Source organism: Bactrocera latifrons, unplaced genomic scaffold (genome assembly GCF_001853355.1).
Source record: "Bactrocera latifrons isolate USDA-ARS-PBARC rearing strain unplaced genomic scaffold, ASM185335v1 scaffold_0, whole genome shotgun sequence".
Taxonomy (NCBI): domain Eukaryota; kingdom Metazoa; phylum Arthropoda; class Insecta; order Diptera; family Tephritidae; genus Bactrocera; species Bactrocera latifrons.
This window is the reverse complement of record NW_017534406.1, coordinates 4916736-4935778: the sequence shown is the minus strand read 5'-3', so window position 1 is coordinate 4935778 and position 19043 is coordinate 4916736. Positions and strand designations below refer to the sequence as shown.

The 19043-nt window shown below is 35.7% G+C and overlaps 1 protein-coding gene across 1 annotated transcript in view; it reads right to left on the bottom strand.

Annotated features, from left to right (window-relative positions):
* The window catches only part of LOC108977627, a 74886-nt gene extending 56020 nt beyond the window's left edge, over positions 1–18866 (bottom strand). Inside the window, 1 exon segment of the mRNA XM_018947437.1 lies at positions 18017–18866. Coding sequence (XP_018802982.1) covers positions 18017–18743 — 727 coding nt within the window. The 5' untranslated portion in view covers positions 18744–18866.
* Positions 18867–19043: the final 177 nt, after the last annotated feature.

The following is a 19043-nucleotide window of genomic DNA, read 5'->3' as shown; positions in this document are numbered from 1 at the left end:
CAATTATTAGTTGATGTTGATGATTTTGGTGTTGAGTTTTTAGTTTCGTTGATGTTGATATTGATCATGAAAGTAGTATGTGACCAGATTTTTAATTGGCGTGAATTTAGGAAAAAAAGCTGATTTTTTTGCTTTCACGCAAGCGAATTTAATTTATGAATAAAATTCAATTATTGGATATTTGGGAATATTTTGGCATTTAATTTGCTGAAATGCAATAGTTTCTTGTTTTGGGGTTTCATGTCCTTTTTATTGAATTTAAAAGCAACAATTAATCTGACCGAGTCCAATATTATAGGGTGACTCCAAAAATCATCTCCCCTTCAGAATTTCTACGTACAAGTGTGTGTAAATAAAACCAAACTTTTTGGTTATGAAATAAAATACACATTATACCAACTTCAAACTTATTATTTATTCAAAACAGGTTCCATAAAATCCAATACAATGTTTCGCGTGATCAATTAGTGCAGGTTTCTCTGTATTCATTTAAAAAAACTAACAATTTGATAGCAATAACTTCACGGACTTTTTTCAACAATTCAGCATGATTACTAGCTTATGGACCCTAGCCTTTTGGTCCATATTTACTCCCTTCTTCCTTAAGTACGACTCATACAATCACCAACGTATAATTTTTTCATAAATTCGTAGGTCTCAGCGATGGTTTTGTTTTATGTCCTGAATAGAATATATTAAGTTTGCCAAGCAGTTTGTAATAGCCTGTAGAATAAATAGAAGAAATCACAAATTATTTGTAAACTAAAAACATGATCAGCATGATGAGTAGAGGTGATTTATTCATGTCTCTCTCATATCGGATCGTTATAGCATATACTATAATGGCTGCCATACAAACTGAACGATCGGTATTAAGTGCTCGTAATCAAAACTTTTTCATTTGTAGAGATATCTCGACGAAATTTGACTTATGTCATTATCCAATCTAATGGTGTACTTTCCGAAGAAATTATTCTGAGCTGATCATTATATCACATAGCTACCATACAAAGTGAACGATTGGAATCAAGTTCTTGGATGGAATTGTATTTGAAATTTTGGTACTACATTATTTTTTTAAGCCGACTCTACGCTATCTGAAGAAACTGTTCAGATCGGATCACCACATCACATAGCTGTCATACAAAGTGAACGATGGGCATCAATTACTTATGTATATGGCAGGTACGTTATTTGTGCATGTGCATGGTGCATCGATGCAACCGAAGTTTCGGTTTTTTGTGGCTTGCTTTCAAAAATTATCTACACTGGTCCAGAATAAATGTTTCGTTTGAGTAAAAAAAATTTTGGCTATTTTTGAGTATGTAGTAATAACGTTAATCTTCGCTGATCTACAATCTACTTCGCTTGTGTTTGAAAAATCATCAATGTTTCACCAAATAAAATGCAAGTTCATTCACTTTAAATAAAACATAACTTTATTAATTAAAAAGAGCTGTGTATCTTTCATTTCTTACATGTGTACTTATGTATATTAATATAACAAACAATAAAATTGCAGTTATTTTTGTTATAAATATTATTTGTTGCACAGTTACATAGAACTTTACTGCACACCAAAATTCAAAAATTCAGTATTATTTTAATTCCTATCGAAATATTAAAAACTAATTGCTGGAAAATTGAATCGCTTCTTCTGTGAAACATGTTCACAATGAAAACAAACGAGGTTGTTCAATAAGTTTTGTTGTTCTATAAGTGAGGGCGTTGCTACAAGCACAAAACTTGTTAAAATTGTTTGTCAATTGTGGACGCGGGTCTCTCGTATTCTTGCAAAATTCCTTTGAATATTTAATTCGGAGATTGATTTCGGTTCCAGGTAACTTACCATTCAACTTTACTCTCGCAATGGCGGGACATTCAATAAGGAAGTGCACAGTTGACACACTTCTTCGAGAGTTTTTCTTTTAGCGAGACTTTCAGGTAGTATACCTGGATTTCTTATATAAAAATGTGTCTTACCATTTATCTCAAGCCAGGAGGTGAGTACAAGTACTGACTATTTACTAGCGTCAGGTAACTTTATTGAGGCCAAGAGACGCTGGAACTTCGATTGTTTTCTGAAAGTTAACCACTTTTTCAGTAGTCTTATCACAACTGATAATGATGGTGATCTCACTAAGTTATCTCGTGCGTCCTACTGAAAGAGTGAACAAAAACATGCTTTAAATTTTTGGACTATGGATAAAGCTAACTCAATGATAGCCAGCTATACACACATGACCAACATTGCAGTGACTTGGAGCTTAAAATAAAATATAGAGATATGTGTGCCGATTTCAAATACTACATTATATCGTCATACTTACATATAGCAGCAATACACCTTTTTACCAACACAGTCAGCTGATTAGCAGCCATAATTTTTTCCAGGGTACGGCGACACATTCATTGCATTTTAAATGCCATATTCTATCTAACTGTGTGCGACATACACTTGTTACATGCAACATTAACTCAAAGTGGTGGTAAGAGCCCGCAATGCTTTTGTGCTAAAGACATCAACAGTGGCGTAGTAAAAACAAAAAAAAAAAAAAAAAAAAAAAAAAAAAAAAAAAAAAAAACCATGCAGAAAATCAATTCATCAGTGTTGGCGCACAAACATATTGGAGCAGTGACTCATCATGCGGGGCGTGCTGTTCATTTAAACCTGTCTAAAAGACACCCTGCAGAAAAAAGGCGCTTTTGGTCAAGAATCATTGGCGGTGCTTTGCGATACCAAATGGAGTGCTATTACGTTGTTCATGGAAGTAGTCATCGTTTGGCCTACGCTTGATGCGAATTTCAAGTGGTTCGATGGACTAACTAACGATATCTCTTCAAGTGTCTCTTACTATGTGGCCACCAAAAGGCGGAAGAAGTGCACCTGTGATGTTTCATTGTATCCCTGTTGCCTTTCTCATGCAATTTTCTGGAGTTTTCTTGATCTGTCAGCACTCTTTTGCAGGGGTGTACCGCCACCAGTGTGGTGAACAGTGATTAATCCAATTATGTTTCTACAGTCCATGCTATCAAATGCCTGTAGGAATCTATAGATATATATTAAAATTGCTTGATATATAGGAATTGCGTTTTCTCCGATAACGTCAAACGATGACAGTGAAATTTACCTATTCAATGTAAATAGGGATGGTAGCATCTAGGAACCGATTATAATGTAAGTGAGGTATATGCATATGTTATATATATATATAATGTATAATATATAGTATATTTTAATATATTTCAAACAGTGACGAGCGATATTTTTGGTACAAATAAAGTCCCTATATTTAGTATTTAAGAATTTGTGAGTTTATGATCATTCCGACCACTTTTAGGTAAGAGAGTAAGAGATGATATAAATTGAAGGTTATAGTTTAGGCTAGGTAAGGTAAATAAGCTACTACTAGGGACGCCTGTTCGCTATGACGAACAGAACACCTAACTACGGATCAAAAAACCGCCGAAGGCACTATTCTATTTGGAAAAATTTTAGTTCCCAACTCTTCATTGGTGCTTAATTTAAGTACTGTAAAGTGAAACAATCGGATGTAATTCAAAATTCTGTTACCTGGGAAGTAGGCGTGGTTGTCCTTTGACACAACTAAGGATTTCAATTTAATGTTATGAACCGAATTTGCTTGCAATTGCTGTTGTGTTACGTGGCATAATATATTTTCGCTAAAAAATAGGCGGTGACATGCCCAATGTTTGACGTTTGCCCTGCTTGAGCCTCCTATGTCATCTCATAAGTGAAAGGAAAACAATGCTTCCGGCAGTTTTATGTGGTTATTTATCGCATTTTTGGAGTTTCCGTTATTTGAAAAGTGGGCGTGGTAAGCATCCGACTTTAGCCATCTTCATACAGAAGGTGGAGATGCTTCAATAATTTCATGAATATATTAAAATTTTTACTTAAATTTTCGCTTCCATGAATAGGCGCAAGGACGGATGGACAGTCGCCCGAAATGTAACTTGTGTCAGCAGCCAGATCGTGAATGGCATATACATATATAGAACTCTATGTAAACTTCGATTAGTGCTAGAAGTTAGAAACAACTGTTAGGTGAATCAAACTACATCCTGTTAATAAAGTATTGGGAATTCTTCATTTCCCCTCTCATCTCCCGCTTAAATGGAAGACATATACAACTGCTGTAAACACACTTTTTGACAGATCACGCTAATTTTTGGCATTATAATTAAGGACAGTTTTACCAACCCAAGAAAAAAAAATGTACCTGACTTCCATATAAGCGGGAGATTTAAATGAAGAGTTCCCGACACTTTCTGGACAGGGTGTATAATACCCTGTAATATGATGCGATAGTGTAAAAATAATATAATCTCTCCCAACACTGCAGTTAACGAACACCAATGTATTTGTTGTATGACAAGTTGTAACAGTTACTAAATCCGCCAGAGTAGTGGAGCTTTACAAAGTACGAACACAGTAACAAATCGGTTTCACTCGTGTAATGCGCTTTCATTGTAATATGCTGGAAATGTCGCAAAAATATCTCTTCGCAGCTGTAATTTCATCTAAATTCCAAAAATTTAATGTTCTCACGCTATCTAGCACTTGGCATAGCTCGTCCTTGCCCCATCCCCACATTTACTGCCGACTTTTAACTGATTTTTCCGCTCATGCAACACGATGGCATTTTGAGTACAAGCTCACAAATTACGCCGTTGCATATGACTAAGTTGAGCACAGCAAAAGCCAAGTGGCAGAAACGCATTTTCATTTTCAAAAATGCCTTACAGTTAAACCACGAACCTGCAAGGAGAATGTTGAATGGCTTTTCTCAGTTATTTTGCCCGCCACCATTGTTCATATCCGCAACACATTAGCCTGTGGTGAAATGCTTGWTGATAGTCTGTGAAGTCTTCGCTTCAGACCTCAGTTTGTTTCAATTTATTTCAAATGGCTAGAAGATATATACAAGATTGTGTCATAAATGGAAAAGTGTCAAATTTGCGTACTGATTGGCACCAAATCCACCAAAATTCCCTCTATGTTTTTCGTTTTATTTTTTATGTAACCAGCCAATGGATATTTTGTCATAAGCACTCCAAAATAATGATTGGATTGTCAGTTTCTGTGTATGAATATTAACTGCCTTCGATATTCGCCAAGCTTTAGAGAGTAGCGAATGGAACGAGCTATACCAGACATTTGTGATATCCTAAGTTTACTTTGACAATGCTTTTGACAGCCCTTTTGACAGCTGTCACTCTAAGTTTCATAAATCCAAAATACAACTCATATATTATTCAAATAAGGACAACCCTAATGCCAGAAGTGCTCTTATGCATGGTAGCGCTGGTCACGTACCAAAAAATATGCACATATGAAGCATATACTTATATGTACATATGTAGTATATGAACAACGCAAGCATTTATCCCGACAGCATTTTCACTGTCACCGTTTCGAAAAGCTTTAGTTGTTAGGCTCGCGGCTAAATCTGGTAAGTGCCAGTGCAGACGTTGACTGCCTCGAATATATTTAAGCATGTAATACCTGTGTGTTGTGAGGCAACATGAGGCAACCTCTAGTATTGCCCGTGAGCCTCGAGCTCAACTCGACTCGGCTTAAGTTAGCTTGATGGTTTTCAAAAGGGTTGAATGCAGTGAATTCAACATATAGCTGGTTAAGCGATAGTTGGCATAGTCATACGTGTCTTTATCTATAAGATTTTGAGTTGATGGTAAAATATAAATCGTACCACATAGTGGTGTGCATATCTACTTTCGGAATGCAATATGCTTGTATTTGAGTTTTGGTCAAAAGCGTTTGAATATTTTTGGTGCGCCTCTGACTTGCTACTCTGTCTTGCCTGAATGAAATCTAAATCGGAAATCAAGATTTGAATGCTCATGAAATTTTGACAAAACAAGCAAACTACTTTTAGTTAACGTTTAGACCCTGTCCGGTCACTGACGTATAGAAGGACTTGGCCCATTTTACATCGAGATCTTAAATCGAAAGCATACCAAATACAGCTTGTGCAAAACTTTAGCCGCTCGACCTTCCTAAGCGACAACGCTTCGCTCTTGAAAAATTCCAAGAAGATCCACGTTTTCGAGCCCAATTTTGTTCAGCGATGAGGCTCACTTCTGGCTCAATGGGTATATAAACAAGCAAACCGCAAGCCACATGTGGACGAAGAGATTCATGGGCTGCCATTTCATCCAGAAAAATTAATGGTTTTATGTGGTTTGTGGGCTGGTGAAATCATCCGTCCATATTTATTCAAAAGTGATGCTGTTGAAAATGTAAACGTCAGTGACGACCATTATTGCGCTGTGAAAACCGACTATTTGATATGTGAAATGAAAGTTCATGACCTTGTTGTCATTTGGTCTAAACAAGATGCCCGCACATCGCATCAATCAAAGGTTTTATTGAGAGAACACTTCGGTGAGCAGATAATTTCACATTTTTGGCCAGTCGATTGGCCATCAAGATCATGTGAGATAACAGTGTTGGATTTTTTTCTGTGGGAATATCTAAAGTCTAATCCCGCTATGATTCAAGCCTTGAAGCAAAAAGTCACGCGCGAAAGTCGCCAGTTACCGGTCGAAATGCCTGAATGTGTCATCGAAAATTGCACTCAACGAATGACCATCTGAGACACAGACCCGGCCAAAAATTGAAAAAGACAATCTTCAAAAAATAAATGCCAGAGAATGTACTTTTCAATGATAATAAGCATTTCCCTTTAAATTTAAAGTTTCTGTGTTTTTTCTTTAAAAAGGTTGGGATCTTCCAATTGAATTACCTTTGAATATAAACTCAATGAGTGGGCCTGAATTTAATATATGGGATTCATTCTGTACAAATTAAAATTATTATATTTTGTATATGGAAGCTGGGGAAATTCGCACATTCTTGGCTTAAACTATAGCGTATTCAATATTATACCTATACTTTGCTAAACTAAGTTATCTTACATATTGACCAATATATCTGGTGTAAAGACAATTCCTTTGTATAAAGTATATGAAAACTAGAGAGTATTTTAAACCGATTTTTTTCAAGTTTTGGTGTTAAGACATATCATCACCAGAGATGTTCCGTGAAGAAACTTCACCTTCGCAGAAACCTTACAGATTGACCAACAAAGAGTATAAGGTATAAAATTTAGCAGATGTTTGAAAATTCATATAATAGGCATGTGGCGACTTGGGGAAATATTCTTTTGATTTCATCTAGTCTAGGCACTGTTGTGAGCGAGAATTTTTTTCGGAATTTCATTAAGATTTCTAATAAATGGACCGTGTGGCTGTATAAAATTTACCGGTAGTTTGAAAATGTTTGTATGCGGTATATGCAACTTAGGGACGTGTTGGCCCGATTTTACTTATTTTCTGGAACAAGGGTATGCTTTCACCAGTAACATATTATCCCGAATTTTAATACTAGACTTCACAGATTGCCCGATATTTTCTTTAACAAATTAGATACGCATGGGGTTCACATACTTGGTGTCTGGGTACTTCAAAAGTTGTAGTTCCATTACGACAAGTTTTGTGCCCAAGATGAAATAGCTTGAACAACAATAGCACTATTTGTGCAAAAGTTTATTTTGATCACTTCCTTAATATTTGAATTTTACTGTAAATTGAAAAAAAAAAAAAAAAAAAAAAACAGTTGGAACTCAACATGGTGTCAGATATAACAAATATATAATCATTTTATAACTAAAACAAGGATTTTTTTCAATATAAGTGGTTTCTATTGAATCGTTTTCTGTCACCATGAACTCATGGAAAGTGATGTTAAGCTATTTTGCATTTTAGGTGCCGATATGTACATATGTATTTAAGTGGTTTATTTATGCTTAAAATTTAATTTTAAACGCCTTATAAAATTTAACACCTTACATAAACCGAACTTAATGCATTCAAATATCAAAGCCAGCGTGTGTACATTGTGTTATATATAAAAACTGGCAAACAGGTGAGCGCTCGTGCTGCGGCAGTTATGTAAACATGCGTAAACAGGTGCTTATTTGCATACAAAAGCAAACATGTGGCTACGTGCGACCGCATGCTGGATCACATTTTATCACACACATACACATACATACACGCATAAGTGTAAAGCAGACTTTTAATAAAAAGTCAAATAGGAAATCGTCGCTCATCATAAATTTTATGACTGGTTCTGAAGTGGCACTGAATAGACAGACTTTGGAAGGATTAGAAGAAGCGCTAATTTATACCTTGAGGCCAGAAGGAAATGTCGGAGGCACTATGAAGTATAACTTCTTCTTTATTGGCGTAGACTCCCTTAACGCGGTTTTAGCCGGGTTTACAACTGCGCGCCAGTCGTTCTTCCTTTCGGGTGTTTGACGCCTGTTGGAGACTCGCAAGTGTAGTCAGGCCCATAAATCTTCTGCAGAACCTTTCTCTCGAAAACTCGTAGCGCGGACTCATCAGATTATCAGTGCGCCAGCACTTTATAGCAGGAAGGGTATGTTGAGTGACTTGTAGAGTTTGGTCCGAAGTAGCACCTGTTGACAGAAGTTATTCCGCTTTGAATTTCGGAGCTAACGTTGTAGTTGGTGTTGCTTGGTACTGCTGGCTCCGATATAGACGAAATTATCTATGACTTCGAAGTTATGACTTCTAAAGTGGCATGTAAGAAAATTGCAAGTGCGACCACTGTTTGTTTGATGACAGAAGATATTTTGACGTTATAGATCGATATCATAAATGAGTAACTTCAATAGAAATTAACAAAATTGTATCCTCTTGTAGTGTATTCGGTCGAAAGAAGTTTAGTTAGTCACGTCATGGACCAATCGCCTTGAAGGTGACCATTCCCATGACAGTCGGGTCTTTGAACCGGAACGAACCCGGTTTTTGCTCTGGGCAAGGACTATCAACTCGGTAGAATTCTGAAGATACATCAACAACAACAATAATACTTTAGTTTGAGTCTTTTATGAGCTCATGCTTTAGCTCTACTTACTGTTAGAAGGTTTACTTTATTTCATTATATTCATTAAAAGAGTAACTACCATCATCTGAATATTCACAATTTCCAGACTAATGCTGAATCAGTTAATTTCACTGAATAGTAAAGCAATTTGTTTGGCTTAAAAGTGAGAATATTTTTCATGAATTTCAAGTCTGGCGACCGCATGCAGTTGAACAGCTGCTGACAGTTCTCATGACAGCGGTTGGTGGGTTGGTTGTTGGCCTAGCCTTTATTACTTTAGGTAAATACGACTAACATACGAATGCACACAATGTGTAGGATATGTGTATGTGCATGTGGAAGTGTTGTTGGCTGGGTGAGAGGCAAATGAAATGTAGAGTGGCTATCGTGTGCCTGTGGCTGTTGCAATAGTTGAGGTCAAGGTGTGTTTATGCAGTTGGTTGCTCTTTCAATGCATTTACTACAATATGCATATGTCCAGTTTATGCAACAACATACAAACACATGTTTTTAAATTTACATCTACAACTGCTTCGCGCTGCTCATGTCCGAGCAGAGATAAAACACGAACATTTTGCGGCATTATGAAAATGTATGCACAAAGATAATAAATATGCTGTTTGCTGCAACTATATATGCTTATACTCGTATATAAATGTATATTTATATATATAAGAATAAAAAAATGTGCGAATATAAAGTGATTATGGGAGTAAATGTGAGGGGCACAATTTACTGCGGTAAAATATATAGACCCATAGATATATATGTATATTGGTGTAAATTTTGCTAAAATAATCTACAGTAACTAAGTAGAGATGTGCTAAGACCAAGTAACATGAATGACTCCGTACGTATATTCGCTTGATTCGGCGGTCCGATATTATTTGAGAAATATTTTTTGCAATTTTCAGCAGACAGATAAGTTTCATTGCGGTAAAAATATATGGAAAAGAATAGAGCATATTGAAAATCCCACCTGCTGAATGGCAATGAAAGTATAAGGCCAGCAGATGGAGGCTTAACACCGGGTGATGGTGAAACCGATTTCAAAGTCGATGACGATGGTGCAGATGTTTGCTTGTCCGACCATGAAGAAGCTCGAATAGCAATTACTCGAGGATTGTCGCAGCAGCTTTTTGTAGAATATACTTGGAAGATTGGAATTTAAGAGTGCTCTGCCCAACCCACTAAAAGGGAGATCCCACAATCTGTGCCAACTACTAAAAAATTCTATTGAGCGTACTATGTGAATATTAAAGCTTTAGACCTGGATCTGGTCAACAACTGACCAGTTATTCACCATGTACCAAATCTTGGAAAATACCCGTGAAAAATTAATCGATATACATCACCTCTTCGCCGATTTCAAAGGTGCTGCCTTTATGCCGCTATGTCTGAATTTGGTATCCCCCGCACACCTAGTACGACTGTGTAAAACTCAGTATCAGGAAGGACCTCTCCGGGCCGTTTGATACTAAACGAAGTTTCAGACAATGAAGTTTCGTAACAAAATCAAATTATTTCTAAAACACTGTTGATGTAAAGTTAGTCACTCAAGCGCAAACGGATGTTTGATGGAAGGGTTCGATATGAGTTTAGAGAGATTGGCAGGAAATCATATACTTTGAGCTGCTACCTTACTGTCATACTTTTTATTCAGATTAGTAATTTCATCGATTGGGCTGTCATTCCTTCCTTTACTAAAATTGTTCAGCTGCGGCATCTTTAACCGATCGGAGTAGAATAGTGTTCGATCAGGATAACAACAAGTCACATAAACATCGATAGTGACACGACAGAAGCTTTGGAAGATTGGTAAGGATGTCCTTATACGTGCACCCTATAGATCAGGCCGTCTACAAGGGATTACTACCTACTGCGCTCTATGGTAAATGGTTGTGCTGGTGAAAAAATTTAACTCAAAATAAGCTTGTGAGAATTCAATTGTGGCATTTTCAACTCACATTCAAAATAGCAACAATTTATCGAACATAATGATGCCCATTTAACTGAAAATGAATCATTCTAATAAAAATAATAGATTTTTTCTTCCTACTAGTACTACTACATTCATTTAACTATTTACACATAAAAAAATTATAGGAAATAATGATGAGATATAAGCCATATTTTGCTATCAAGCCACATGATGTTGACTGCGTAATTGTCACTTAAATTTATTGACATATCCCAGGCGTTTAAATTAAAAGGTGAATTTTGTCAATTTCATCTGCTTGAAAGTAATCCCCTCCTGCTGCAATACATTTATGCCAACGAATTTTTCAGTCATCATAGAAGTTGGAAAAATCCTCTGTCGTGATGGCCATCAGAGCTTTCTTCGATTTAGATTTTATATCCTTAATTGAGTACGAACGGTGTTCTCGGAGTGGTCATGTGAATTTGCTGAATAGCCAGAAGTTACACGAAGGTAAATCAGGCGAGTGCGGTGGTTGCGGCAGGACATTACTTGAAATTGTGGCGAAATTATCACAAATAGCCAATGTATTATGAGATGGTGCATTAGCGCACTTCTTTCTTCAATACTTGTAATTCAATTAATTCAGACATAGTAAAAATCGAAGAATTCACTTTCAGAGCCTCACAAAACGATGCGTATCTCAAGAACTAATGAATATTTTGACGTGAAATTTAGCACAGATATCACTTACAGAACTACCAACGTATTGAAGAAAAAACGAGAAATATAATTTTAATTAATAATTAATTCACCTTTCAATTTGATCATCGTAGTATATGACCCCATATTCGCTAACGCAGACTGAGAAAGAGTCTGCACTGTACTTTTAAAAGTTTTGCAACTGACCACAGCTGACACATTTTTCTTTTTTACATCTTGTAAATTAAACATAATTGGATCATTGTTGGTAAAGACGTAAATAACGTCAAAAACTCATACTGACTTTCTGACTAATACTGTGATTTCACATTAAAGATAATACCTACTTCCAATTTCTTATGAAACCGACAAAATGAAATAATGCAAGATATAAAAAAAGTTTCATTTGATTAAAAGACTTTGAAATTAAAAAATTCTATATAATTTTAAAAGACCACCTCCATATTTTAAAGCTAAATGTCTGCATATATAAAGAAGTACTGAAGTTAAGAGAAATTAGTAACAATCTAAACGTTTGTAAACGTTTGCATTTTTACCTTTATCGTAGCAGTACTGTAAAATATGCCGTATTTTCTCTTTATTTTGCTCCATGTTTGCGACGCTATAACTCACGACTGACTTAAAAGAAACGACAATCAATCAAACACGTGTTAGCCCGTGGAATGAGCTTCCCAAAAAAAAAAATGACCCGATGCGACGAATAAAACTAGAATTACGCGCTCTCAGCGCCAACTAGCGAAAATACCGCAAGACTTTTTTGACAACCTAATATTATGGAAGCTGTTTCGCCACGCGTTGCTTACAAAACTCATCGAGGTGATATAATAGATGTAAAACACTTCCCTAAATTATCGAAAAATTTATAATAATCTTAAAAACTATGAGCGTCATATATTGTTACTTAAGTTCCAATAAAATATTTAGTATAAATAAAGCAGTATTATTATAAATTGTACTCAAATATTGATTTAAAAACTGTTGATATTAGAAGAAACTATATTGTAAATAAAAGCAAATATATCAATTTTTACTATGGAAGCGGTAATTCTCTGTTAAGGTGGATAAAAGTTAATTGAAGGGGCGTCGTGCATCCTGAGTACTTGCGAGAGAGTCATACGGCTAATAACGGATATTACTTGTAAGTTCTGCGCAACTTACCTCAAGCATTCCAACAGAAACGCTCGGAATTGTTGAAGAATGATAATTGGCTTTCGCACCATCATAACACCATTGCTCGCGTAACGTGGCTTGTGCGCGAAGATTTGGTCACAAACAATACATTAATAACGAAGCCACCACCGACTTGGCCCCTGTGACATTTATTATTTTTTTTGTTTCCAAAACTGTTCAAGTTCATCCTGAAATCGTGCCACTATTCTATCTTTGGCTTAGAGTTTTGATCTTAACAATAGTATTATAAAATCTTCAGTAGCTTGCGTCACCTCTGTTACTTTCATTTTGTTGAATAACCGTAACTCTGTGAGTTAGATAACGTTGTAAGCATCTCAAACTTATGAGTAGGTGAGTAGGGCATATTAAGCTCAAATTTAAAAAAATGGAGACGAGCGAATGATGCTGCGACTTTTGAACATTGATCAAACAGATAAATGTTTTAAACTTTTAAAAGATAGTTCAAGACACTCTAATTCATTTGAGTCCTATCAATAATCCGCCAAAAGTTTATTGGGCGCTGAAAGTCGTCCAAAACGCAAGAAAACGTTGGAGCCATACCGCCCAACGAGCTAAAACACTCGTTCGACATGCTTTTCTACCGTGAAGAAAGCTGTATTGAAGCAGAAGGAGACTACTTTGAATAAATTAAAGTGATTTTGACGAAAAAGTCATTTGTTCTGTTTTTTTTTTTTAAGTATTGTTTTTACTTTTGAACCCCCTTGTATAATTGCTTTACATGAGAACCGCCGAAACTACAAGAGATGTTAGAAAAATTAAATGACCAACAATAGAAAGTTGTGGATGTGTACAGAAGTGAAAGAGTGGTGAATCATATTCCAAATTTTAATAATATTGATATGATTTTTCTTTGAAACATTCATAATTTACGTCAATGAATTTATTCGGTTTACCGCAATTAATCGTAACAAAATTAACAAGGGCGGTTAAATATCAGTACACTAAAGAAATACCATAATCTTAGAAAATGACTACGCATAATCTGAAAATACGATTTTTGAATGCCTACAAAGTGTAAAAGTACTGAAAACATCAAAAAGGTGGCTTTTAAGTAAGGGCTTACATGGATTTCCTCGGGTGAAGACAATATTTTTTCAACAATTTTTTCTCTTATAAAAAACTAAGTTTTTTTTTTAGAATTGTTTACTGTTACAAACATAAAATATTAGCAAAGAAACTGTGAAATTTTTGTAAAAAAAAAATAATATCTTAAAATCAGGCACTGGGACGCTATTTCACTTGATCGCTCGGAAAAAATATGAGCCCGCGTTGGCAAGATAACTCCCTACAGGATCTTCTAAACGGAGAAATGCGTGCTTTATTTCATTAATTTAGAATTTGGACGCAGGAAAAACTTTCAACTTTCAGAAATATTGGCAGGCATAAAATAAAAAAAATTAAATTTCAGTAAAAATTTGGCGATATATTTTTTATTTTTCAAATAGCTATCATAAAAAAATCCTTCATCCAAGCCTTTAAGAATTGTATCCCAAAGAGCTGTGTAAAATTTCATGAAGATTGGTTGAATAGTTCTTGAGAAATCTTGCCAATCGACTTCAGAAACACAGTTCCGAGAAAAACGCTGTATCTCCGAAACTATTACTCGAATCAACTTGAAAATTTAGCACAGTATTTTAGAGATGCTGTAGAATTAATTAAGATAATATAAGAATCGATTTTTTGAGAGGCGTAAACCCTTGTAACCCCTTAAAGAGAAACTCACATCTAACTTAACAAAACTGCACCGAATTTTGATGGCTATATATGATTTATGGTATAAACTTAAAAGTGCAGACAGAGATCAGTATTTTCAGTACAAGAGTCTGAAGTGAAATTTTATCTAAAAAAGGATATCATCCAAACCGTTCTTTAATCCAATAGCCAGAGTTTAGGAACAACTTCCAAACTCATTCATATGTGTTTTGAGTTTTTAAGAAGGAAGTTAAATGTCCCGTGGTTGTGGTCACGTCGGCTGATAAATTATATTAGCTGAAGAGAATGTTTTATATTATTTAAATTTCTGGCATTATTCATTCAACACTTAGTTCACATTTTGTTGTTTTTATAGGATAAGAAAAAAGAATATATATAAAGGAACCACAAGAGTAAAAACGTCAGAGTAAAGTGAGAATTGAAACTACAAATCATTTCTTAAAATATGGCAATCGTTTAATTTAAGTATGTGGTTTTCTTTTGGGATATTCCGCTACACAAGCGATTTGCTTCTAATAAATCTTTTCGCTTGCGGTCAGTAATTGTTTTTTGATATATCATCAGAAGTGCAGAATATAAAGCGTAATACGAAATTAGCTGTCAAAGCAATCAGTAACGAGCTCGTCACTCCGTAGAAATACGAAATGTCTGGCTGACGTCGGATGATGAGTGGTGTGAAAACTAATTTAGTGGTGCTACTTGAATTGAACACTCATATTTTGTTGTGAGAAACGAATTTGAAGTGGGTGAGCGTAGACTTCAGATTAATATTCCTGTGTGAATCTGTATTGAATGTGTTGAACCTGTCTTATAAATAGTTCGCAAATATAATATATGTATATACATTCTCTATAAATTCGGTGCTGCTCTAGGTGACAAACAAGACTATGCAAAATTGCTTGAATTTAGATTCGAGTTACTTTCTTTCCTGTTTTCAAGCAAAAACAGTCGTATTTAAAATCTGATAACAATTTTAAATACGACTGTTTGACAAGTTTGGAGATTGCTACAACATGTCATAACAATTTTGAAATGCGATTGTTTTTGCTATAAATTTATAGTACAGGGTCGTTTTTTCCTACTTCTTTTTATTTTTTTCTTTTGAATATTTTTGTTTATGTGTTTTGTTGCCATAATATATTGAGAGTAAAAATTGCCACAAAAGTCTAAATTTTTTCTTTGTTCGAAATGACTATAGATATACAAGTAAGTCTCTCTCAACATGAAAATGGATAATGTGAGGTGAATTAAAAACTAACGAATAATCTAAAGCACTTAATCGACATAAAAAAAGATTAAACAATTTCTTAAAAATCCTTCGAAATGATTCCTTCAAGTGCTAGAAGAGATCGGTCCTCGATCCAAACAGCACTTAAAGCACTTAGCGGTGGATACAATGTTGATCTGAGGTGAAATAAAACACCATATGTATTTTAAGGTAGTTAGAATGGCGCAAAATAGTCATAAAAATGTAGACGACTGGTACACAGCGATGTTAGTTTTATCAGAGGTTATGTTTCGACATTGCATTCGCTTATAAATAACAGATATGTTGTGTTTAACTACGAAAGTAAATTTAAGGTGTTACATGATTTTACGGGTTTCAAAAAATTAAATTTTTTTCTTGTCTTTTTAAGTTGTTCAACACCTTTAGTACATTGTCCTAAATTTTTAAGTTTATCTAAGTTATTGTTTCGGAGTTACAGCCTTGAGAATTTGCCCGCTCGAGGCTAGTTAGGTTAAGTGCGTCGTATTTAAACACGTTTTTCTCGAAATTGTATTTCTGCAGTCGGTTTGCAAAACTTTTCGAGAACTCCTCAACCAATTTTAATGAAATTTTACACAGTTTTTTGAGATACAATTTTTAAAGACTTAGTCGAAAGCGTTTTGCGATTACAACTATTTGAGAAAACAAAATTTTCACTGAAATCTTAATTTTTTGTAAAATAATCTGCCAATCCAATTATCGGTCTCTTTTTTCACTTTGTCCAAGTTCTAAGTGAAGTTTTTAACTAAAACACTTATTTTTTTTCTTTAGGTGATTTTGTAAGGATTTATACTACCAACGCGGGCGCATTTTTTTCGCGAGATCACTAGAAATGGCATCGCAATGTACGAGTTTGAAATATTTTTTTCCAAAAATTTCAGAATTTCTTTGTTAATAGTGCTTTTAAAAATGAAAGGTTTTAATAAAATATTTAATTTTTTAAATTTAAGAAAAAATGTTAGGAAAAAGGTTGTGTTTTACCCGAGAGAACAAATGTAACCCTTTAACTTAGACAGTTCTGATTAGTCAACACCGACCTACCTGTCATCGCCGTGGCCATAATTTGGGTAAGATTTTGCATTAAAAGAAAGCCTCCAATGTGCTTTATTTCCACTAAAATGACAAATATGTTGACTTTTTGAAAGACGAATTGATCGAACTTGCGGGAAGGATTTCCAGCGATAAGTGGATATTCCAGCAAGATAATGTGTCACTTCGCATTATATGCCAGCAAGTTTTTAACTCGTGAAAAATTTCGCTTTTGGATTGACCAGCAAAAATCACGTATGTAATCCCCATCGAAAACCTCTTGACAAACAGTTAAAAGAGGCAATAATGTAATAATAACCTCTGGTAACTCAATGCCATTTTATCTACATCAGATAATAATGCAAAAAAGAAAATTTATAAAATATTAAAATTAGCATTTTTTTAGGTTAAAATAACAAAACACGTAAATAAGCAATAATGTCTTATACAAAGAAACTATTTGTCTATAGTTGAGCTATTCGATAGCGAACCTCAAATTTTCCAGTTACTCTAATCAATTGTAAGTTTCCAAAAAATGAAGTTGGATTCATTCCTACTTTTTAAGCGGACATCCTATACTATAAATAAAAATCGAATGTGGCGATGCGTTTTGCGAACTTGCGTTGTAGTAGAAATTCCACCTTACCTTCTTGTTGGCTAAATAACCTAAGCTGTTTTTAAAGTTTAACTATTTAAGAATATGTCTGCAAGAGAATTTTTCAGAATTCAAATTATTATCACTGAATTGTTATCTCGGTATTTTGCTGACCCGGAATGTTATCTCGGTATTTCGGCCGGAACTGAATCTTTCAACGAATTTGTCACGAAACTGTCTTTTTCAAAACGATATCTTCTCACTTCTAGTAGACCGATTTACAACAAATTTTGAGCGACTTTATGGACTTATGCTGGAGCTAAGTGGCTTGCTGCGACTTAGGAGAGAGTCAATAGTCCTTAGGTCCCGGTGCCTTCCTGTCCTATTTATCTTATCTTATCTAGCAAAAAGAGCGAATTCAAATTGGTTTTCACTTTCGCGCTGTTAAATTTCCGTAACTAGTATACTGGAAACGCATAGTTGACATAAGTTCAAAATGATAACAAAGCATAAAGTCTATTAAAAGTTTGTCATCATTTGCTTTCTCGTTACTCGTGAGTACCGCTCCCAGCATCACGCCACACCCACACACATATCGATTATGCACACAATTTCACTTACCATTTTGTGCGGCACTGCCTTGAAACAAATTGCGCAGGTAATTGAAAAAGCGACGATGTAATGGCCGACGCCGATGCCGTGACATGCGACGCCCCTGTTCGATGTCATCGCCAGACTTGGCATCGGCGCCGTCGCCGTCGCCGTCACCGTCACCGTCACCGTCACCATCAGCGGCGGCGACACCACATTGCGACGCGTCGACGACAATTTCCACGCTACGCCGCTGTGTCTTTTTCGACGACACCAAATTGCTGCGTTTCAACGCCGCATTTGAAGGAACAATTAAAGCATCACTAGCGCTCGGCCCGGGACCAGCTATGCTGACTATTTGACCACCACCATCGCCGCCAATCTCTGCTAGGCTGCCACTGTTGTTGGCTGCCGCTGTTGTCCCCACCGCAGCAGCGACAGCTGATGGCTGTTGTTGGATGACGTGCGTTGACAGTGTCGTCTGCGCTTGATGATGGCTGGAATTGGCGCTATTGCCGCGATATATTAGCTCCATGTCGTTGGACATTTGACGCAGCGCATGCAAGCCTGTATTCACGCTACTGCTAGTGCTTAGGCTCGTTGCTGTGGTTGTGTGGGTGTGCGCCGCGCCGACGCCGATGTGGTGGCCATTGCTAGCAATGCCGCCTCCGCCGCCGGTGCCGCCACCGTTGAGGCCCATGTAGTAGGCGCTGTTGGGTCGCTGCGTATGTGAATGTTGCACTTGTGGTCCGGCCATAGTGATGGTGGGGTGTTGTTATTGTTGTTGAGAATTGTGTTTGCCTTGCGCGTACTTATAATTAATTGGAACACATGTTTTTGGCTTTAACAAAGTGGAAATGACTTTTTGCTAACGTATTTGCTATTTGCATTAATTTAATTGAAATTATTATTATTTTTTTTTAATTTATAATACGAAATTAGCTACTTTTAATAGTTAATTAGTTAAAATTGTTACACATTTATTTTAATTTTTATTATTAGTTAAAATATCTACTTTTTTTGTTCATTACAATATTTTTGGTTATTAGTGAACTTC